The sequence below is a fragment of the Canis lupus genome, chromosome 1, assembly GCF_011100685.1.
Source record: "Canis lupus familiaris isolate Mischka breed German Shepherd chromosome 1, alternate assembly UU_Cfam_GSD_1.0, whole genome shotgun sequence".
NCBI classification, from domain to species: Eukaryota; Metazoa; Chordata; class Mammalia; order Carnivora; family Canidae; genus Canis; species Canis lupus.
In genome coordinates this window covers 25,596,674-25,620,334 of record NC_049222.1, presented here as the reverse complement: position 1 = coordinate 25,620,334, position 23,661 = coordinate 25,596,674, and the positions used below count along the sequence as shown (strand labels likewise).

Sequence of the window (23,661 nt, the reverse complement as noted above, 5' to 3'; positions counted from 1 at the left end):
TCGACTTGTGATCTCAGGGTTGTGAGATCGAGCCCCGCATTGGGCTCTGTGCTCAGTGGGGAATCTGTGTGAGATTCACTCTCACCCCTTCCTTCTGCCACTCCCGAGTTCTTGCTGTCTTTCCCTCAAATAAATAAGTCAATCTTTAAAAAAAAATACTTTTGAAAGAATTCCTCCTTTGGTGGGAGCTAGGATCAGGTGTCCTTCAGGTTGTTTCAGCTTTAGTGTGATGCTGAAAATAACTTTATTCCACATTCATACTTCAGGTTATTCAAGAACTCAGTAGAAGAGAAGATATTGCAACTATACTAGAAACTGTCAATGCTGTTATGCTGTTAACCTGTAAATAAAAGTTGTCCTGTCTCTGTGGACAGGTGCACACTGTACCATTACAGGGGGTGTGAGAATATTTCATCTCCCTACCGTGTGTTTCAGTATATTCAAATTATGTATAGTGAATGTGTATTAGTGAATGTGTATCTGAAATCTGAAAAAGGAAATAAGAAAAAGAATGCTTTGTGACTCGTATATACTCAGAAGGAGAATTTGGAGGGCTTCACGAGAGAAGTGGAGTGTGAAGTTGGTGAGTTTCTGAAACTTGGTCGTGGCACAATTTTGATTTATCTCTTCCCAGTCCACATAGTCCCTGTCCCCCAACCTTCCCACTCCAGGGAAGACTGTCTAGGTATTCACCTCAACTTTAACCTCATTCACCTTCAACCTGTTTCTTTCCCAGCCTTCCCAGTCTCAGTAAATGGCACCTCCTGGTAGCTCCAGTCAAAGCTTAGGAGTCACTCTTTTTTCTGCTCCTTCCTTCACCCCCACATTTGAAACACATCTTTAGGTTCTGTTGGCTCTTCCTCCAAGCTAAATCTAAAACCTGCCCACTTCCCTTTGTTTTACTATTACTCAAGTGCAGACCACCCGGACCACTGCATGACCCCTGTCTCCTTTTTTTTTTTTAAGATTTATTTATTTATGTGAGAGAGAGTGAGTGTTCACACATGCTTGTGCAGTTGTGATCTCGCACAGATCCATGATCTGAGCTGAAACCAAGAGTTAGACACTTAACTGACTGAACCACCTAGGTACCCCGTGACTCCTGTCTTCTGACCACCACTCTTATGCCTCTTGTCATCTTCTACATGGTAGCCACAGTAACACACACACACACACACACACACACACACACACTCTTTATTCATGTCAATCAGAATATGTCATTTGCTGCTTAAAGCTCAGATGACTTTTATATAGGCTTAGTATTAAATTTGAACTTGTACACTACCCTATAAGGTATCACAAGATCTGGGGCCTCCTTTGATCCCTGGGCACTATATAGTTCAGCCACCCTAGCTTTTATTTGCATCATTGAACTGGATACCTACCTCCGTTCAGGTCTTTTTCAATAGCTTCTCTCTTTTCCTGGAATCAGCTTCCTCTGTACCTCCTCTGGATGGCTCCTCATTGTAGTTTATTTCTCAGAATAAATATCATTGCCTTAGTGCTGGCTTTTCTGATCACTTAACTTGAAGGCTTTGTAGTCACTCTCTATAATCAGTTTTATTCTCTTATAAGTATTTATTATCTAAACATTTTGGTTATATTATTATTAAAATAATTTTTAAATTGTCTGCTCTCCCCTCACTTCAGCTAAACTATAAGTTTGATCATAGTAGGGACTTTGTCTGCTATCCTGTATTGTCATGTGCCCTCAGCCCTACAAGAGTGGCTAGGGAATAATAGTCACTCAATGAAATATGTGTTGGAAGAAAGGTGAGAAGAGGAAAGGAGGGGAGGACACTGGAGGGGAGGGGAGGGGAAGGGAGGAGAGGAGAGGAGAGTAAAGGGAGAGAAAAGAGGAAGAGAAGAGAAGAGAAGAGAAGAGAAGAGAGAAGGAAGGAAGGAAGGAAGGAAGGAAGAAAGGAAGGAAGGAAGGAGTTTTCTCAAAATTTACTTCTTGCATTCAGTGGTAGGTAGTTATCAAATTTTAAAAAATGAAGATGGTGGAATAGGATGAAGGTAATAACATCTTATTTGTATGATAAAATCTGAAATTGATTGTCTTTTTTCCATTGAAGTTTATCATTGACTTTAAGAGTCAAAAATGTTAATTTTACATTTTATCTCTGATAATTCTATAATTACAGCAAAGTATTATATTACTCTACATAAAAACTGAACTGAGATGATTGGCTGTAGGGGAAAATCCACGATGTGTATTTTCAGAAGGTGGCACTTAAAGAACAGATTGCTTAGGTGGGTCCTGCATTGGAACGCAGACTAACAGCGTTCCTATTTTGGCATTCCAGTAGCTATTTAACAGATCCATCATTACACCTACAGAGTTTCAGTTTTATCTGAAGTGGTTTCTAGAAGGCAAGCCGCTTCTGTTTTGACATTCCACTCCGATTTCTAGGATTAGTGAAGAAATGACTTATTAAAAACAGCTTATGCTGAAATCTGAAGATCCTGTTAATATAGTTTGTTTATACATTATGATTTTGTAGGATCAAAGATTTTCTTTAATGCAAAAATATTGATTATTACACTATCAATGATACTAAACCACCATAACATTTATTATAGAAATTGATACAACAAACAGAAATGTTTGAAGTAACAAGGCTCTTGAGATTCAGAAAAAAGAAAAAAAAACTATAAGCACCTGTTGAATAAAGTGATGGCAGATGGTAACATTTTTCTCAAGGTTCCCCTGCAGCTGTGCTTACATTTTGGTTCTCCAGTCTGAACCGGGTTTATTGAGATCTTTTATTACACCCAGAAGAGTTTTCACTTCTTCCTGCTTAACACAGCACCAAAGTTCTTTTCTGTTGCAGAGATTTTATTCGAGAGAGAGAGGAAAAAAAAGCCTGACAATGAGTAAGAACCAATTTAACTTCTGTGTAATCATGTTTTTTTAAGAAGAGGTTGTAGCAATCGTACAGATTATCAAAGCCAGCTTTTTGGATATTAGTTTGAAAGTCACAGGACTCCTGCTTATCTGCCAAGTGATAGATGCCAAATTAGGCTCATGATGACTGACTGCTGTTGCCGCATGGCATTTTGAAATCTCAGTGATCTATTTCATCATTTTTTTCAAAGTAGAGTGTTCAAAAGACAAAATATCCTGTGAGAACATGTTCCATTATTACAACACAAGTGTGGATTAACTTTATTGCTGGAGTCTAATTATCAACTCAGATTTTCAAGGGCAACGGGTAAATATTTTATCTTTAAAAGGTAAAACAGTAATACCTCAATGACAATTCATATTGAAATTGATCTTAATGTAGGTGTTTGAGGTAGAATATGATTGAAATCCACATAAAGCCACTTATATAGGGTAACATTACTTCACATTTCACTTTACAGTACATTAAAAATCAGTAAATGTAAAGAAGAATGACTTCTGCATATCAGCTTTTATATTTACATACTAAAAACATCTTCAAATTTTATTTTTAAACGTTTACAAAATCTCTACAGAATCACAATTCTCTGAATCCTCCTCAACCCTCTTGTCCTCATAAAGTCCATGTTTAATGACACTTAATTGGAGTCTACTGCTATTTCTCAGTATTTTATGTTAATTTGTAATATAGGCAATATACATCATACAATTAGATTTTTATAATGGCTGTGGCATCCAGTCATGACAATGAGAGTGTGATTGTGTTGTGATCAATATTCCTACTTTTGATTTAAAAGTTCTGGAATATCAAGCACCAAAGGGTGATGGCTAAGGAATGGTCTTTACGATGGATACACAGTAGTGCTGTATCTGGATCTATTTGCTAAATGGGACTTGGAGTGGGGGCAAGGGGTGCCACTTGGTTCTAATTGTAAAGGTGAAAATCAGAGAGTAAAAGTGGTCTAGGATATCCTAGGATATCCACCAAAAGTGGTCATAAATATCTTATAAGAATTATACAGTATGGTTTTGTGAATATAGATTTCTAGGTAATATTATTGGTATTTGGGCTCCTAATTGGTCCATGTTTTATTTTCAATTTCATTCTGCAGTTCTTTTTTATTTCCCAAGAAAATAATAGTACAAAAAACAAAAAACAAAAAACAAACAAAAAAAAGAAAATAATAGTACAAAATAAAGGTTTCATGTAATTATCCACTCAAATAACATTTATCCCTTTGTCAAACTGTCAGGAAACCTCTAGACTCACTGAGCATATCGTTTTAGGTTTAGCCGATTTGCATGAAGGATTTTTTTAAAATTTATTTATTCATGAAAGACAGACAGGGAGGTGGGCAGAGGCAGAAGCAGATTCCCCTCAGAGCAGGGAGCCTGATGTGGGGCTCAATCCCAGGACCCTGGGATCAGGGCCTGAGCCGAAGGCAGACACTTAACTGAGTAACCCAGGTGCCCTGCATGAAAGATTTTCAAGACTGTTCTTTGAGTGATCTGCTTTTTTTTTTTTTTCATGTCTTTTTTCCTCCCTCCCTTCCTTCTTTTCTTCCTACTAGCAGGAATAGTTGAATGATAGGAAATTTGAGACCCAGATTTATTTATTTATTTTTGCCTTTTTCTCTCCTTGCCTCACTTAATTGTGCTTTTAAGGTTTGCCAATGTGACATTTTTTTAGTTGTAAAATATTGACACAATTAAGACTTTTTGATTATGGTTCATTTATTTTCTCAATACAAGTTGAAGGAAGAAAGAAGGTGCTACTGCGGAGTATTTCCCTTCAAGTTAAACAGTTCCCATACCACTAAGTTGTGAATATTGGATGATGAGTTCTTATTTTTATTTCCAAAATTATCCCCTTATTTAGAATTAACAAAAGGAAAGGCAGGATCCTCCTTTTAAAACTATGCATACTTAATAAACATCTGCAATATGCAAGTCACTCAGGATATAAATTCACATTAGAAAACCTTCTGAAACACGGTTTCTCTCTCTTAGATCTGGGGGTATTTTTTGTGTTTTTTTGGGGGGGCCTATTTCTTTAAAATAGGTAGGGAATGCCCTCTTAGTATAAAAGGATTTCAAAGAGCCTGTTGCATGCATAAACCTTTTTTGAGTAAATGCTGATGTCAGTTTCATAAGATTCATGTCCATTTAGGGGCTAAAAGGTCATAACAATGTTCCTAGATTTCAGTGCCAGATGGCAGATCATGCGGACTCAAACCCATGCTAGCAACTGGTTAAACACATTCCATACTGATCTTAACCATATGTAAATATAATTGAGAACAATTGAGAAAATAATCTGTCACCCTCTTTTTGTTCCGTTTATAGTACAATTATATTAAAGGTACAAATGTATAACTGGATTGATAAGATTAGCTTTCTATTTCCAGACAATTTCCACATGGTTGAGAAGATAATTCTATGTCTAGAACATATTGCAGGCTACATGGGAATGAAAAAGAGAAATAAGGATCCTAAGAGGGAATGATCACTTCCAGTTGGAATAATCAAAGAAAGCTTCGTAGAGGAGATAGAATCATGAGTCTTGAAGAGAAGGAAGTGTTTCAATGGAGTTAAGTTTCAGTGGGTGGAGTCAGTGGAAAGGATTTCTCAGTGGGGGGGAAGAGAACAAGGGGGATAGAGAAGAGTGTGAACAAAAGCAAAGAGGTGGGAAAAGGCACCTGGATAACTATTTGGATCTGGAAATGGATCTGGAATGGATCCATTCCAAATGGAATCCCAATGGATCTGGAAACATATTTGCAAGACTAGGATAATTGTTCTACTCTTCAACCTGATTGCTTTTTGTGTTGTATTCCTTTTGTTTGCAAAAATTGTGATTACTTGAATTGTGTAGTGAAATGTGAACTCAGTATAAAGGCATAGTTTATCTGACCCTTGTTGTCTATAGACATTGTTATTTCATCTACATATTGAAAATCCATGTAGTGGGAAAATCACAATATGACAAGAATATTTCATTTAAATTGTTTTCACAATATGTATACAATGGAATATTACTCAGCCATTAGAAATGACAAATACCCACTATTTGCTTCGATGTGGAGGGACCTGGAGGATATTATGCTGAGTGAAATAAGTCAATCGGAAAAGGACAAATATTATATGGCTCATTCATTTGGGGAATATAAAAATTAGTGAAAGGGAATAAAGGGAAAGGAGAGAAAATGAGTGAAAATATCAGTGAGGGTGACAAAACATGAGAGACTCCTAAATCTGGGAAATGAACAAGGGGTAGTAGAAGGGGAAGTGGGCAGGGGGTTGGGGTGACTAGGTGATGGGCACTGAGGGGGGCACTTGGTGGGATGAACACTGGGTGTTATGCTATATGTTGGCAAATTGAACTCCAATAAAAAAATTTAAAAAAATAAATTGTTTTCACAGTTACAACTCATTCTCAGAATAATTTTTTTGATAGCCCCCAACTTTAGCAGTAGAAAAAGTAAGAAAAGTAAGAAAAGCAAAACAAACAAAAACTATAGATATTCTCTGTAGACAGAAAAAATATAAACTAACCCATACTTTTTCAGCAGTGACTGCTACGGTGTTTAACAGTGAAGAAGGATACAGATGTGAGTCAGACTGTCTGGCTTTGAATACTGGCTTTTCTACTTACCAGCTGTGTGATCCTGGGCAAGATGCTTAACCTTCTTATTGCTTTAGTATTTTCGTCTGTGAAATAGGAAAATAGTTTTATCTCACAGACCTGATGTGAAGGTGGAAGTGAGTTAATGTGTGTGCATATATTAATACATGCTTAAACTGGGCCTGGTGCATGGGATGTACTCAGTGAGTTGTAATTGTCACTGGGTGAAAAAAGTTAGTTAGGCTCTGTGTATCACCAATAATGGATTTGAGCAAATATCTGGATGTCAAATTTACACACATTCTTGATAGCTACCTTAAAATGGTATTAGGAACAAAAATGCCAAATGCCATCCATTTGAGTATGACATTTACAATTTAAGGTTTTTTTCTTGTGTTCGTTTTCTCTTTCTTTCTTTTCTTTCTTTCTTTCTTTCTTTCTTTCTTTCTTTCTTTCTTTCTTTCCTTTGCTAAGCATGGCAATCCTTTCTTCAAATGTAATTTTAATGTTAGTAAAAATAATTGTAATAATGTTTCAGCATGCATTTTCTAAATCAGTCATTTGTGGCTTTTTAAAAATAAAATATCATAATGTATGGAAAGACCGGTATAATTAAGACAAATTTTGTATCTTCTATAAGTGATGAAAATTAGCACCATGAGTTTTGTAATATATTTGTAATATATTAGTAAGGGCCAAGTGGTAAATGGTAGGCAAATGGTAAAATGGTAAAAATGGTAAAATCTAAGAAAATGGTAAATGGTATAGGGAAATATTTCGGATAAAAACCAAACTACGTTGCAAGAGGGGAAAGGAAATTAACATTACATGGGCACCAACCATTGTAGGCAATTTCCCCCCAATTACTGTTTGATTTCTTTATCTTTCAAAGTTCATAAAATAGGTATATATTTTAAAATACATAAAATAGGTATTCCCATTTTACTGTTAGACAAAATAAAAGCTCACAGAGTTTGACTTCAACAATTCTCCAAGGATATTTAGGGGTAGAGCTAGGGGTCAGGTCCTAAGTCATTTGATTTCAAAGCGCATGACCTCTCCATTGCATTTGTTTGCATCCCAGAAGCGATCTGTATACCAGTGATCAAGTTTAGTACAAAAATCATGGCTGATCCATAAAAAAAATTTCTCCAGGTTTTCAATATCCTGTAATTCATCTAGTTCCATTTCTTTCCATACTTTTCCATTGCATTTCATTTTAATAAGCATTTGCTATTAAAGCACATACTGAAATGACCTATAACCTCAGGTTAACCTATAACCTCTTTGCTTTTAGGTTTGAGGAAGAGAAGCTCTACCTGGTGTAACAATGAAAAAAGTGCCTACCTTGGGGTTGGTTCTATCTTTGTTACAAAGGAGTCCATTCACTTTGGGGCAAGCTATTTCACAGTTTTGAAGTTCCTCTTTTCATTTGTATAATGAAGGAAAAGTAACAGATGATCTTGAATGTTTGTTTACTTCATTTCTTTTGATGCTCTATGATACTGTAATCCATACCACACTTTCCCGAAGGGCCAGAAATTCAAATATGAACTACTTTCATAGGGGACTGATTTCCTAGTTGGGATATTCCCCGATACTTGAAAATTCCCAGGACTTTAAAAATGACTGTAGATACAGGATTTTGTAAATAAACAGAATCAGTGGTTTTTTTTTTTAAAGGTACTATAAATATTCTTAATCTAAATTCTTTTCACTCTGAATTTGCGATATCCTAATTTTTCTTTTCCTTATTTTCCTCAGGATTATTTTACAAATGCAAACAGAGAGTTGAAAAAAGATACTCAGCAAGATTACCACCTGGAATATGCCATGGAAAATAGTACCCACACAATAATTGAATTTACCAGAGAACTGCATACATGTGACATAAATGACAAGAGTATAACGGTAAGGAGTCTACAAGAGGATGCATACGTGAACAAATTGTACATTTACAGTTGTGAAACATTTCATAGAATAAAAGGAACAAATATTTAAAAATAACCTTTGAAAACAAAGTCACACAGTGTTTTAGAATATCTTTGAAATCTTTTTAGAAGCCACAGAAAATCTAAGACTACACATTTCAATAAAGGCAATTTTTGTGTGAATCTAGAATTTTGAAAGGCCATTTAAAGTGAGTATGATTTTATCTGTAAGGTTTCTAGCTTTTTCTCTATAAAGTTTGAGTATACACAATAGATAAAGGTTGGAAAAAATGTATTTACACAAGAAGGAATTAGATACTGAATATCAGGATATAATTCATCTGATTTGTGACTGGTTCATTTTTGTAAATTTCTAAAATTGAGATGAATAGTAGATTTATTAAAATTGCGGGGATCCCTGGGTGGCGCAGCGGTTTGGCGCCTGCCTTTGGCCCAGGGCGCGATCCTGGAGACCCGGGATCGAATCCCACGTCGGGCTCCCAGTGCATGGAGCCTGCTTCTCCCTCTGCCTGTGTCTCTGTCTCTGTCTCTCTCTCTCTCTCTGTGACTATCATAAATTAAAAAAAAAAAAAAAAAAAATTAAAATTGCCTACTGATATGTTATACAAGATTTCTTATTGTCAGACTTCATGCAAACATTAATATCTTTATACATATGGAAATTAAATATTTAGACAGTAGATAATTCATGTGGTATTTTGCAAGTGTCCATGAATTTCTTGGATTGATTTCATTTTTTTATAGATCAATCAAATTATCTTTTTTATTTGATAAATTAAAGTTTTAAAAATGGGAATGTAAAAATCTGAAGCTGAATTGATCTGAAGCTGTTTTGATAAACATTCAGCGTAAAGATTAAAAGAGGAAGGGAAAAAACACATGCAAAGACATGGATCACTTTTTATGTAATATACAGTGCAATTATACTTTAATTGGAAAAATAATTATAGTCTTTTGACTTATTAAGAAAGAATATAGCTTTTAAAATAAATAGCTTTTGCTTTATTATTTATTTTCAAAGTTCTTATTACAAAGATCTGGCAAAGACACTTTTATCTGTGGGAGGACACAACAATTTCTTTATACCTCAGTAAGCCTTCCTTCTGCCCCACCATGCCTTGAGCAATCTCTTTTGTTTGCTGAGTGAAAACCAATTTCATCTGGCAGACAGAATCTTGTGTGCTGAGAGAGACTGTTTCTTCCAAAGAGAAACTTATCTTTTTGGATACCTACTGATCTAATCAAATTGACACAATTACTGCTGGAGACCATATTGAGGACTCCAAATGTCATTATTCTCTTTTCTTCACGTCTCTGTCCTGCTTTAAATAGAGTTCTCTAAACTCAGCTCAGTGTTAAGGGAAGTGTCCTCATGGGACATAACGCTGCCCCTGTCTGATCACTAGGAGAGCACTGTGAGAGTGATTTGGGCCTACCACCATGAAGATGTGGGAGAAGCTGGTCCTAAGTACCATGACTCCAATCGTGGCACCAAGAGTTTACGGCTGTTGAATCATGAGACAAGCAAGGTGTTGCCTACAGTTGTACCGTACTTTGACCTGGTAAATCAGGACGTAAGTTTTTTCAGGTTTTATTTTTGAAAGGGAGGGTTTATTGAAAACATGTAAGAGTTTTTACTTATGCTGTTGTGTTTAATAGCATGTCAAGAGAATGTGACTTTGTGTCCCCTTCGCCTTTTTATTAAGACAGGTCCCCATCCCAAACAAAGGTACGACCTATTGGTGTCAAATGTTTAAGATTCCTGTATTCCAGGAAAAGCATCATGTAATAAAGGTATGTGACTCACTCACAGGCTAAATTTAATTTGTATGAATGAAGGAGATACTGTTATTTTCCTAAAAAAATAGAAATGATTTTCAAGTATGGGAAAGCTATTTCAAGAACAAAGAACTGGCTTATCTGACTCCCACCCTGTCTTAGGAGTCACTAAATTTAGAGAGAAATCTTGGATTATAGCTTGATTTTGGTTTTTTTGTCTCCTAATTTTACATTGTAAGGTAAAAGTTGTGGGATGGATTTGAACATCACTAGTTATTTCTTTTTCTTTTCTCTTTTTAAAAAGATTTTATCTATCTATCTATCTATCTATCTATCTATCTATCTATCTATCTATCATCTATTTAAAAGAAAGAGAGCTCCTGCGAGCAGGGGGAAGAGCAGTGGGGGAGGGAAGAGAAAGGGAAAGAATATCAAGCCAACTCCATGCTCAGTGCGGAGCCTGACTCGGGGCTCAATCTCATGACTCTGAGATCATGAGCTGAGCTGAAATCAAGAGTCTGGCCCTTAACCCACTGAGCTACCCCAGCGCCCCACTGCTAGTTGTTTCTTATGCAACATTGTACAGTTGGAATCGCTAGGGTTTCAATTTAAATAATATATTTGCATATCAATAGATTATATACGGGAAGATTATATTCCCCACCAATATTTGAGAATGTCTGCTTCACTGTAAATATTGGATATTGTAAAAAGAACCCAATTTTTATAGTGAGTTTTTGAGAATAGGAAAACAGGAAAATTAGTAGATTGTAGGAATTCAAAAATACAGAATTGGGTAATAAATAAACTCAGTTTGCCTATGGCTTTTAATTCCCTCCTGCCTCTACCAGGAAAAGTCTCCCAAAACTTTTGCATCTAATTAGTGAATGAACAAGTATTTTTAAGGAATTATATGTCCTTGGGTCTGAAATTGCTTGGTAGTTCCACAGTGGCTGAATATACAATCCATGCTCTCAAAGAAACTATTATGAGAAGGTAGGGAAAGTGTCCTAGACATAAGAAAGAATAAGATAGAATTCAATCACGCATACAAATACTCTAAACATTCAGATGGCCAGATGTCATCAGCTTTTTGTCAGCCTCAGACTATGTAGCAAAGCAGCATGGGTGTGAGAAAGACGCAAATTTGTAGGTTCTAGAATCCAGAGGGAAGTATATGGGTTCAACTTGCTGGTTGTCTCTTTCACTAACTATGTGCTCTCAGGTAAGTCGCTCTGGGGTAAGCCCTGGTTTCTTCGTCTGTAAAGGGTGGTCAGTCATAACATGTCCCTACTAACCTCAGAGTATTTTGGCAGAGATGGAAACACTGAATACATTCTATAAGTAACTTACGTTTGTTAATTTCTAATGTATTTGTCTAGTGGTGCAGAGCTGCCTTTTGTTTACACATATGATTCATAACTACTTACAGAGACAAGAGGAGCCGATTGAGAGAATGTTTACTGAATTACTAAGTAGTCCTAAATATTTGTGTAGTATTTTTGCAGTCAGATGACTTACCAATAATGAGACTTCAAATGAGCCACTTACCTCTGTGCAATGTTATTTTCTGTTTCTTGCCGGTGCCTTAATACTGTGCCTAAAGGCCTTTCCTTTTGCTGATGAAACACCTTTCCCAGAAAAGAGAATGTTATATTTATATATACTATATGTTATACAGTACTGTGTGTCATTTGCAATAGATTTAATGGGAACTCAGCCTAAAGGACAAATGTAAAACCACACGTTCAGAAATGAAAGCAAATGTTTCGCAAAATGGGTCCCTGATTCATTTTCCAGCAAATATTAATTGATAAAATTGCAGTCTGTAACCACTTACATTAATGCATTTTTATTCTTCTTCATTGTTATTAATGCTAATAATTAAGTAGAATGAAAAAATATTTGTCTGCTCTTAAAGGGGGAGTGTATGTTCTAACTCTCTATGTAGGACATTTACTTGGTATCCATTCAGGAATTCTTAGCTAGTTTTCCCATTGTGTGCTTATCATAGTAATACTCAGATATGCTTTTGGACTTCTATAAAATGATGAAAGTTCTTTACCCCTAGCAAGAGGGGATTTGAGGGAGAGAGGAGTGGTTGCTGTAAGGGCAGAGGGTTGGTGTCTAGAATTTAAAATTCTATTATTACTTAAGAATACCACTTATAGAATAGATTCCTGAGATTGTTATTAAATCTTAAAATGTTTTAAAGATCCTTAAGTATTATGAAACATTTTACTCAGAAATGAACCTAAATAGGATAATATGCAAAAAGAGAAGTGGTCCCTGGCTGGCTCAGTTGGAAAAGCATGCAACTCTTGATCTTGGGGTTGTGGGTTCAATCCCCACATTGGATGTAGAAATTACTTAAAAATAAAATCTTAAAAAAAGAAAGAGAAGAAAAAGCTTTACTTGGAAAATAAATTCAAAATATGTAGGTCGTAAAAATAGGAGTGCTGTGTGGCTCATTCGGTTAAGCTGCTGGCTCCTAATTTCAGCTCAGGTCATGATCTCAAGGGTCCTGGGATCGAGCCCTGCACCAGGCTCTGTGCTCAGCAGAGAGTCTAATTGAAATTCTCCCTCTCCCTCTGCCCCTCCCCCCACTTGTTCTCTCTCTCCCCCAAATAAATCTTTAAAAATAAAGATTGTAAAAATAATTCAGGTCGTATATATTTTGAGACAATCCTTAAAAAACAGTTTTAATTTGTGGCTTATGCCAGCGTCCATAAAATTTTAACATATTTCTAGAGTAGAGTTCATAGATCTAAAACTTACCTTAAGAAATTACCTGATTTCCATTCTCTTTTCCTTAGCAGAGATGATTTCTAGTAATTTAAGAGAACTATATCTTCTTTTCTTCTTTTTATAGAATCAAAGACTCATATGTTTTGAAAAGCCATCAGCTAGGTGCTTGTCCTTATTCCTTATTTTATGTTCCACAACTCACTGTATCAAAACAACTCAGTTCTTCTCTGATGCAAAAACCAAAAAATACTTTCTCAGAAAAAGAACATTGCTTTTATATTGTATTATATATCATTTGCAGTGAGTTTTAAGAACATATTGATAATAGTAATATTGTGAGAAATCAATTTTGTTGTCTGGATTCATTTCAAACAAAGAAAAGTGTGTAATTGCAGTTTAAATGTTAATAGTACTGTCCAATATACATTTCATAGTTATAATAACCATAAAATTAAGCAGATAAATAAAATATATCAGTGGCTGTTTGTGAATATATTTAATGCAAATGACTAAAATTAAAAATATTAATTACATTTTTAATTTAAAGTTTAATCATGTAATGATAAAAATTATTTACTACCAAAAATATAAAATAAGGTAAATATTTTATAAAACTATAAAATAACAAACATTAATAATTTCATCCATAGAAGTAATGGAATTATTATAAAAATTATTGGTGGTTTCAATTCTCTTATGATTCCAATTTATTGATTTGTATTTGATTTTGTGAAAGATGTTTAAAATTGTGATTTTAAAATATTTATATTGTCAGATGACAGCATATCACACTGGAAGACAGATATGGAAATTATACAAAGAAAACTTAGTAATTTTATTAAAACTACACTTCTCATATGAGATCGCCTCTATGTGTCTCTCTCTGAGACCCACTGTCCAGCCCATATCTCCATATTTAAATATAACCCTGTTTAAGCTTTGACAAATAATACCTTTACCTTAAATTTAAAATTGTTTAGAGAAAGTGATTATTTCCACTCTCTTTAGTCAACAGTAATATCATTATCACCTGATAGTAACGATTGGATGTCCTGTATTAGAAGCTGGGGTTATATAACTAGTTTAACATACTCATTTGGCTTTTTTTTTTGTTTGGTTGGTTGTTTTGTAGAGTTTTGTAGAGAACTCTCTCATAGATAAATTGAACTCCTAACTCATCCATTTAAACATAACATAATATGTTAAAGAGGAGAAAAAAGAAAAACAGCTAGGCTGTCTCACCATTTGGTAGCCATCTTGCCTTACAGGCTCACCTTTCCAGTAGGGAGGCAATAAGCCTCCTGGTATCATAGGTAGGTTCTGTGCTCTGATGGAGATGCTTTCTTTCCATTACCAGTCATTTAATCATAGGAAGGTTATTTGTCAGCTGTAGCTCCATTTTATCATTTAAATTCTAATGGTAACTTCCTCATGGGATTATTTGGACTGAAAGTTATGTAGTGGTTAAAAAAAAACTGTATTACCACTTAGCATAATATCTGACACATAGAAAACTTTTAATGAACCCAACTATTATTAGGCCTTCCCCCCGCTCAATGTTGCTGTCTGAGTGACTTTTTATTGGTAAGGAGACCCAGAAAATGAAAGAGCATCATGCTAAAAGGTTGACCGTTGCTGAGTTTTAAGAAAGGATGGCCTTTATTTGTTGTATGACCTATGGCAAATTATTTACTTCCTTGTGCCTCAGTTTTCTCATCTGGAAAATCGGCATACTAGTTCTTACCTAATAGGGTTATTGTAATTATTAACTGAATCAAAGAAGTTTAACATGTATTTAGAACAATTCCTGGCAGGCACATAGTGTTTGTTAAATAAAGTAATTAAATAAAATTATGTAGATCTCTAGCAATGAACAATTGCTAATCTGTTGATCATCTGGTTCACTTTCTGGGTTGCTGATGGATCCCAAACCAGCCAACCCTTTCTGGACAGTCAGAATTCCAATTAGCTATAACTGTGCCTCAGATAAACTTAATTGGCTCTGATACTGCCACTTGCCAAAGTTAGACAAGTCAGAATTCCAAATAAAACTTAGATTGTCCCTCATTTCATTTAGACAATGAAATTTGAAAGCTTTCTGCTGTGGAGAAATGTGAAGTTGAGATAAACAAAACACTATCATCATTCTTTTCATTAATAGATGCATGAAGAGAGATGCTCTGCTGTATACTTGCTACTGAACAGAACATCTTTCTTGACATGATATAGATGCTGCTGTTCTTTTCTATTGGTGTTATTCATAAATCTGACCTATTTAATTTGAAGAAATGTTTCCTAGGACAAGAAAATCTAAAAATAAATGACACTGAGTGACCGTGAAATGTTCTTGAAGCCAGAGTACTGTATAGCCATGGAATAGTCATTCAAAAATTGATTTTCCTTTCCTAAGCACATGGCATGAACATTTGGGTTTATTTACATACCATGTTAAATAAACATTGCTGAACATTTTCCCTGTTATATTTCTTCTCCTTCTTCTTCCTCCACTTCTCCTTCCTCTCCCTCCTCCTCCTCCTTCTACTTCCTCTCCTCTTCCTCCTCCTTCTTCTAAATAAAAGGACACCGTCACGTTTGAGACTTTAGCATTAACATATTCTGAAATGTCAAGTGTGATAAAGGATTTCTATTTCTGAAAATGTGTAAGACTTCTACGTTAAATTTAGTAGATTGTAAGAATTTTCAGTGTTAAAATACATGACGTGACAACTATTAGAATGATCTCTTCTTTGTCACTATATCTTCTTCCTTTTTTCCCCTGAAATGATATTTCAAAGTATATTTTCATTGATGTGATTTTTCTTCCCTGATGGAAATGGCATTTTGGTTTGTCATCAGGATGCATTTCCATAGACTCTATGCTTTAGTTCTCATTCTTTTTTCATGTGTTCACCTTCAGTTTCATTTTATTAGGTGGCAGACTAGCAAGTGTTTTCTATTGACTGTTGACCAAATGGTTGTATTTTCACCTATTTATATCCAACTCTGTGGAACTTATTTGGCTTATCAATGTTTCCCTTTGTCTTTTTACCAATTTAACCATATTTCCTAAAGACAAATCTTTGGGTATTTAGTTAGATCTATTTAAGATGTTGAAAGAAATTAAGTTTCAAAGTATGCCTTCTGTGAAAATATTTTCCATTCCTTTTAAATACTCGATAACACTATATTTGGTTGTTAAATTCTTAATACCAAGGCACTTCCCCTGGCACATGTGGATTTTGTCACCCATTGACAAAATAGAAAATTCTTTATCTTCTGGAAAAATTATGCTGTAAAATCATGAGAATCCTCTTCTTCAGGAATTTATCATCCAAGGTTTATAAATACCAAAATGCTTTTACATATATGTATATTTCAGTGTATCTGAAATTTTATATATCTTTTATCCACTGGAAGAGATGAAAATACTTGGCCATTTACCATGACTGAAATTATAACTTTGTACAGAAAGAAGTGGGTAGAAAAAGTGGGTCAACAATGCGTTGACTCAAATGAGCACATTTTAAAGATTGCTGACTTAGATTGTTCAGTGCTAAATTCTTTCTTGATTTTCTTGGGTTACATCTACTTAACAGAAACACTGGAGATTATCTAGCTACTTGGGTGTTCTTAATAGCCACTTGAGAGTACAAGGTAATTTAATTCACTTTGAATGCATGTCTTTTCATGGAAGTGATTTATTGCTAACTCTGTCACTAATTAGCTCTCTGACCCTAGAGAAAGTACTTAACCTCACCATGGTCCTCAAATTCTTTGTAAGATAAAAGGTTTAGATCCGATGATTTCACATGACTCTTTTTACTTCTAAATATCTATGACTTCCTAAAGCTAAAAGTGAAATATGTGCTGGGGTTTGGATGCACTGTGGTCTGAATTCCTGATACTCTTGCTTCTCAGTCTCCCGAGGTTTGCTGAGGTAAAAAGTGCTTAGGGAAAATGCTGTTTCCCTGGAAGTTTAAAGGCCCCTCTTTTTAATTCCTTGGGCCTAGGCTCTCCTAACATGTATTTTAACATGTATTTTGAAACCTAGGTTCCCATCTGTGAAATGGGGATAATAGTAGTACTTGTCTCAAATCAAATGAAATAATATCCATAGAGTTCTTTTTATCTCTGTCATATATTAGATAGCTCATAAATACTAGATATATTTCTAATTTATTTATGAAATAAATCTAAGTAAATAAATAAGCAAGCAAATAAATAAGTCTAAATCTTGGACATGATGTCAGTTTCAAATAGGGATAGAAACTAAGAGTGCCAGGGTGAGCAAGGCTTTCAGGTCGGTACAGGGCATAGCAGAGTTGCTGGAGGTAGGTAGGAGTTGTATTCTTACTCTGCGTTTCATTAACTTGACGACCTTGAGCAAACTTAACTCTGAGTTTACGTCTTCATTTGTAAAGTAGGAAAAATAATTGCCAGTGAAGATGAAATAAATACAAGTGAAAACACCTGTTACATAAAAGTCTCATAATTGCTTGTTTTCTTTTTCTTTTTTTTCTTTTTAAGATTTTATTTGTTTATTCATGAGAGACACACACAGAGAGAGGCAGAGACACAGACAGAGGGAGAAGCAGGCTCCATGCAAGGAGCCTGACATAGGACTCAATCCGGGTCTCCAGGATCACACCCTGGGCTGAAGGCAGCGCTGAACCGCTGAGCCACCCGGTCTGCCCTGTTTTCTTCTCTTGATGGGGATTATGGAGATGGACTCAAACTTCTAGTACTTTCTCATACTTATCAGGGCTGCACTGAAACCATGGTAGGAAGTCAGCTTCTATTTTATTTTGAAGAAAAGATTCCCTGGGAATTAGATTTCATAGCTTGCTTCCATTATTCTAACTCAAATGAAATTTAAGCTAATTTCCTCCTGTTCTTGTCTAACTAAGGATAAAAGCCAGCTGGTGACGATACTCTGGGAAATATTCTTTCACATTCTTAGGTCACCCATTAGCCTTCCATTCTGTGGCCTTAAATAATACCATTTCCAACAGACAGAAAAAATATTTATTTTTCTTTGTTGCTCTTCTACCACCCAACTCTACTCCCAATCTAGTACATTTTTAAAAGTAGTCTAAGAGGTTGGACAACAAAACTGCAAAGCATTAGCACATTTATTGATAATTACTGGCTATAAAACTTGGCAAATAATTTAATGAACAGCACTTTTATCAAGAGCACTAAATCTGTACTAAGATATTTATGTTGGATTCTGCATGTTGATGGTAATATGGGTGTAAGTAGAAGTATGGTAATACTAAGATAGGAATGATTTTTACTTAAATTCAGGGAGGTATGCAGGTATGACTTGCTAAAACTAAAAGTGAAATATGTACTGCAGTTTGGATACCCTGTGGTTTGAATTCCTGTTACTCTTGCTTCTCAAGCAAGAGATACTTAAAGATAACTATATGCTTCTCTGTTTTTTACTATTTTAAATACATTTTCATGTTAGATTTTCACAGCCTCCCACAAGGCAAGTTGAATTAGCACCACTTTCCAGATGAACACACTGAAACATAGGTGCATAAGTGACTTGCTTAACACTATTACCCAAATTCTGTGATGCAGAGCCAAGACCCAGCACAGATTTTCCTAGCAAAATTGGACTTTTCTCTCTACAGTTCTACTAACCCAAGCCTTCTAGCTGATCTTTGCTGCAATGAAAAATAATTTGGGTGAGAGATGTCTTATAGCTTATATTCAGTTATAGGCCCTTTGAGTTAGTTTTTCAGAGTCAAGGCTGCTACTTTTGAATCCTACAGGATGAGTGTATAGACTGAGGGCTACATGAGCAAATTCCACCAGAACCTTTCAGAGATACCAGTTCAAAGGGCCTAGAAACTGACTTAGACCTCGTTGGGTAGCATTTCAGTACATAGAACTCTACCATTTTCCAACTTGGGGTTTGGAAATGCTTATTAACAGGAAATGACACATATCAAGTATAATTTGTGATTTAGGAAGTCATTTAAATAAGACTGGCGTTAAAATGATTAGGTGAGAGATTATGTATATGGCTATAAAAAGGCATGGAATGTTAAATCTCAGCTGATGTTAGGGAGAAAGGAATTAGAAATAATTTCATTGAAAAGAAAATTGCCTGCTAATCTTACAGGACACATCCTGTAGCATAAGGATCATTGGGAACAAGACCTTAGAGGTCTTCTAGAGAAGAACAAGCCTTCTGTTTAAACTGAAGTACAGTCCTCTTTGGAGTTAAGTAAAAATAATGGTGATGACCTATTTTATCCTCCTTCACTGTAACAGTCCATGAAAAGGGACATGTGGGGAGAAACAATAACATTTTAATTTGGAAGTTCAGTTTATGGCAAAACACCCAGAGAAAAGTTCCCTAAAACCAAGAAGAGCTATGTTGTTGGAGAAAGAAGTACTGACATCTCAGCGTGGCCTAAGAACCAGACCAAGAGCATGGGTTCTAATCCCGCACTAACCATTGGTCAGTTGCAAGTTAATGTGACTGCACTACAGTGCTTCTCAAGAGATTAACTTATATTAATAACACAATTCAAAGACTTTAAGTCTGTGTAACTGAGAGGTTGTTCTAATTGACCTTCAACTTAAAATTCTTTGACTTTAGTTAAATATTGGAATTAACAAAACTGGAAATTTATAAAATAAATTCATAAACTTGATTTATGTATATACATAACATTTATAAAATGATCTGCAATGAAAAGTTGTCCTAAAAAGTTGTAAAGAAATGAAGAGAATTTTTGCATGTGTTCCCACAGGATATAATATGCCAGTTTTACTTTGGTGTCTGTTTTCAATGTAAAAAAAATTATAGACTTATCAAAACAGGATAACATCCATTGTTTCCTTTTGATACAACAATTAATTTTTTTTCTAGTTTTTATGAATAGTGCTTTTAGTAATTAGCAGGAAAAATTTACATATATAGTAGAATTTCACTTTAAATAAATTAGTTATCTACTATTTGAGTTTATAAAACTTATAAATCAGAGATCAGTTTTTAGATAATCCTAACTGAGTTATAAAAGACTGCACTGTTCTTTAAGGTATCAAGCCTCTTTTGGCGTGTTTAAAATAAATGTGTTTCTACATCAAAAATTTAGATAATATATAAAAGTTTAATAGTATATTTATTTTATAAAGAAAAATATTACACTCGCATATCAGAAACATTGTGGTTGAATCTGGCTTCATCGAGTCATTGTATTTTTCTTGATTCACAATCTAAGATGAATAGTCTGAATAGAATCTTCAGGAATGGAGTCCAGGCCCTTATGTTTGTGGGTGGTTGTTGCTATCATTTGGAAAAATTGCCCAAGTGATCTTGATAAAAACTCACTGATTAAGAATCCTTGCTTCATATTTATTAAAACTTCCCAGCAGACTGGGAAAGACTATATTTAGGTTATATTCTTCATGTTAAGTAGCATCAATACACATTTTTATAGTAATTACACTGTTTTATTCAACAAATATTCTAAAAACTGAGCATATAGTGAGCATCTATCAAAATACACTGCTAGTTGTCTGCACATGAAAAAGATTTAAGCAGTTTATGGTTTTGAGATAGGTCATTCCTTGATGCATTGCATATTTCTTCGTGGATGCAGAGACGCAAAAACACCAGCTGTTTCCTGGAACCACAGCTGACTTTCATTATAAAATTTCAACATGAACTAATTCGGATATAAGGAATACTTTATTCTATGAAGGCAAAAGATTTATGGCCTAGTGAAATGTATCGAAGTTAACTCTATACATTAATGTTTATAAGGTAATGGCCCCATTCTAGAAACTGTATACTGAAGGTGACCTTGCTGGCTCTAATGCATTCCATTATCAATAAAAGATCTTTTATCACTGAAATCTCACTGAATTGTTGTATGTAGAACTTTAAATATTAAGTAAAGGCAAGACCAAGTAAATAGCATTAGCGATCCTGTAAATACTACCCCTAGCCTTTCAGCTTTTACCCTGGCTTGAGGAACTCCTGAGAGTATAGGAGAGTCACTTGGTGGTTTGTTTCAGAAATCAGTGTATTTGATACACTATATGTCTTAATTGGCTGGATACATAGCTTTGCACTACCCTCCCAATTGTGAAGAAGAATCAATGAGTATCTAATGAGCACCTGCTTGAACAGTATTCAGTAATATGTCTTTTGTCAGATATAAGGCAATACAAGATTAGTCTTTTACCCCAAGGACCCCCCAGTCCAGATGGGGAGACATATGCACATCTGAATAACAGAGAAACCCTAAAACTGGTGAGCGAACATTGCTCTCAAAGTACGTAGTATAGGTGAAAGAAAGAGAGGAGTGAAGGTCTGGGCACCATCTTGTGACGTTTGGAAGGAATAATTTGGGGAAAGTACAACTAAATTGATCTTAGGGAGGTAGGCAGGTATGGTGAGGATGACTAGGACACAACTTCTCTGTTCATGTGTTTAAGCACCAAAATAATATAAAACACTTATTGAGATCACTGTACATTTTATGGCTCAACCGTCACCAGAAAAACCCTAGGAAGTAGGTACTATTATTATCCTCATTTTATAGAGGAGGAAACCTGAGCCTAGAGAGGTTAAGTAACTTGCCCATTGTTGATAAGTTTCCTGTTTGTATATTCCCCCTGCCCCTGCCCTCACCCCAGGAAGACTGAATATTTTTAAAATAAACATGTATGAGCCCTTTGGCTAGTTTGGCCCCAAAACATGACTTCCAAGTTTGTAGAAAGCAGCAGTCATTGACTAAAAAGTAAGACTCTTGCTTCAGCATTATACTTCCCCAGTATTACACAGTTGTCTGTGCGGAAGCTCCATCTGGTCCCACATGTGGCAAAGAATACTTGATGCTACAACCAACATCTGCGTGTGCGGGGGCCAACTCACAGCTGCTGCCTAAAGTTTAAATTCATCGTATAGTTATGTCAGATTAGAATGCAGAAACTCTGCAATTACTTGTTGTCAGGGTAACTGCATTTTCTGATCAGAGAATGCCTTAATCATACCAAAGCCCCTAGTGTGAAATGCTGAAAGGGACCCCAGACTGTGGCCTTTAGTACCTAAATGGGGTCACTGATTTTTATCTTGAATGGTACCATTGTGTTACTTTATCCCCAGACATGAACTTACCAGTTTTACTTAATGTTAAAACTCTGGCAAGTTGCATCATATTCTCCAAAATAGAAACCAAGGCTACCTCTTAATTGCACGATATGCATATAGCCTTTTAGCTCTTTAAAGAAAAGCTGTAAGCAGTTCCTCAGAAGAGAGTGATGGCCTTTCAATTCTTGTGGAAATGAAGAGGTCTTCCTTAGAGTTAGAGTCACTAGAGAGTGATTGGACTGTTGAGTTTGTCGGAAGTAGTTACATGTTCTGGATAGTTTAAATGTATATCTTGTATGTATGCTTCTTCATAGAAGTTTGGATCATTTAGTTTTTCATTTTATTGAACCATGAGCCTAATAAAGATCTCCAGAGATAATTTACTTATGGCTCAAGAGTTGAAAAAAATACAGCTTTAAAAGTGCCATGAAAGAATTTTATGGAATAATTTATTTCTTCTTCAGCTTGAATAATGTGAAATTCATGTGTGAGGTGATAGGCCCTGAAAAGAGATCACAACCGTTAAATTTCATCTCTTATCTTTGGAAAACATTTTATTTTGCAGAAAATGAAGTCTAGTGAAAAAAAGCTGTTTTTCTCATCCAGTTAGTTAATTGAAACCAGGATTCAAATTTAGGTCATAATTGTAATTATTAAAATTTTCCACTTTCTAAAATCATCTTTGTAAATGGAATTGGGTATTTTATCCATAATAGCTGACTTTAACTTCATGACTTCAAGGCAAGATGAGTCCTTTTGGATGGAAACTGAACATCAGTGTTTCGTTACCATTGGTAGCATGGCCTATTATTAAATATGCCCCTTGGTTTTTCTCTTACCTTTTTTGATCTTGGTAACATTATATAGCTATATGTTGAATGGAAATAAGAGTTCCTATCTTCTCAAGATTACTCTGAAAGTGCTTTAAAAACATTGAATTATAGGGGCCACTGGGTGGCTTAGTCAGTTATGCAAGCTGACTTGTGATTTCAGCTTAGGTCATGATTCAGGGTGGCAAGATCCAGTCCCACCTCAGGCTCCATGCTCAGCAGGGTGTTGGCTTGAGATTCTCTTTCCCTCTCCCTCTGCCCTTCCTGCTCCTGCGTGCTCTCGGTCTCTCTAAAATACACAAATGAAATCTTCAAAAAATATTGAATTTTAGAAAACAAATATTTGTTGAGTACTCATTATGTAACAGACCTTGTGCTTTACTTATTACTTATGCCATTTTGCAGATTAGGAAACTGAGGCTCAAAAAACATAGATATCCTACCTGAGGTCACCGAGTATTTAGTATTATAAAACATCATTTGCTTAGTCTTGCAATGGGATTTTATTTTATATGAGCCTAAGTTTGGAGGTCCCTTTCTTCCTGGTCACTTAGAGTTGGCTTGAAATCCTGCCTCACTTACCACTTATAAGACCTTGGGTAATTTAAGTAGAACTCTGAATCTCAGTTTCTTCACTGGCAAAGTGGAGATCCTACCTGCTCCCAAAATTGCTGGGAAAATCACCTGAAGAT

The 23,661-nt window shown here is 35.3% G+C and overlaps 1 protein-coding gene across 1 annotated transcript in view; it reads left to right on the top strand.

The window, feature by feature from the left end:
• MOXD1 (monooxygenase DBH like 1) overlaps positions 1 to 23,661 on the top strand; it is a 95,535-nt gene that overhangs the window by 10,232 nt on the left and 61,642 nt on the right. Inside the window, exons 2-4 of the mRNA XM_038526031.1 lie at positions 8,304 to 8,450; positions 9,898 to 10,065; positions 10,202 to 10,285. Of these exons, the coding sequence (XP_038381959.1) occupies positions 8,304 to 8,450; positions 9,898 to 10,065; positions 10,202 to 10,285 (399 nt within the window). The remainder of the gene's footprint in view (positions 1 to 8,303; positions 8,451 to 9,897; positions 10,066 to 10,201; positions 10,286 to 23,661) is intronic.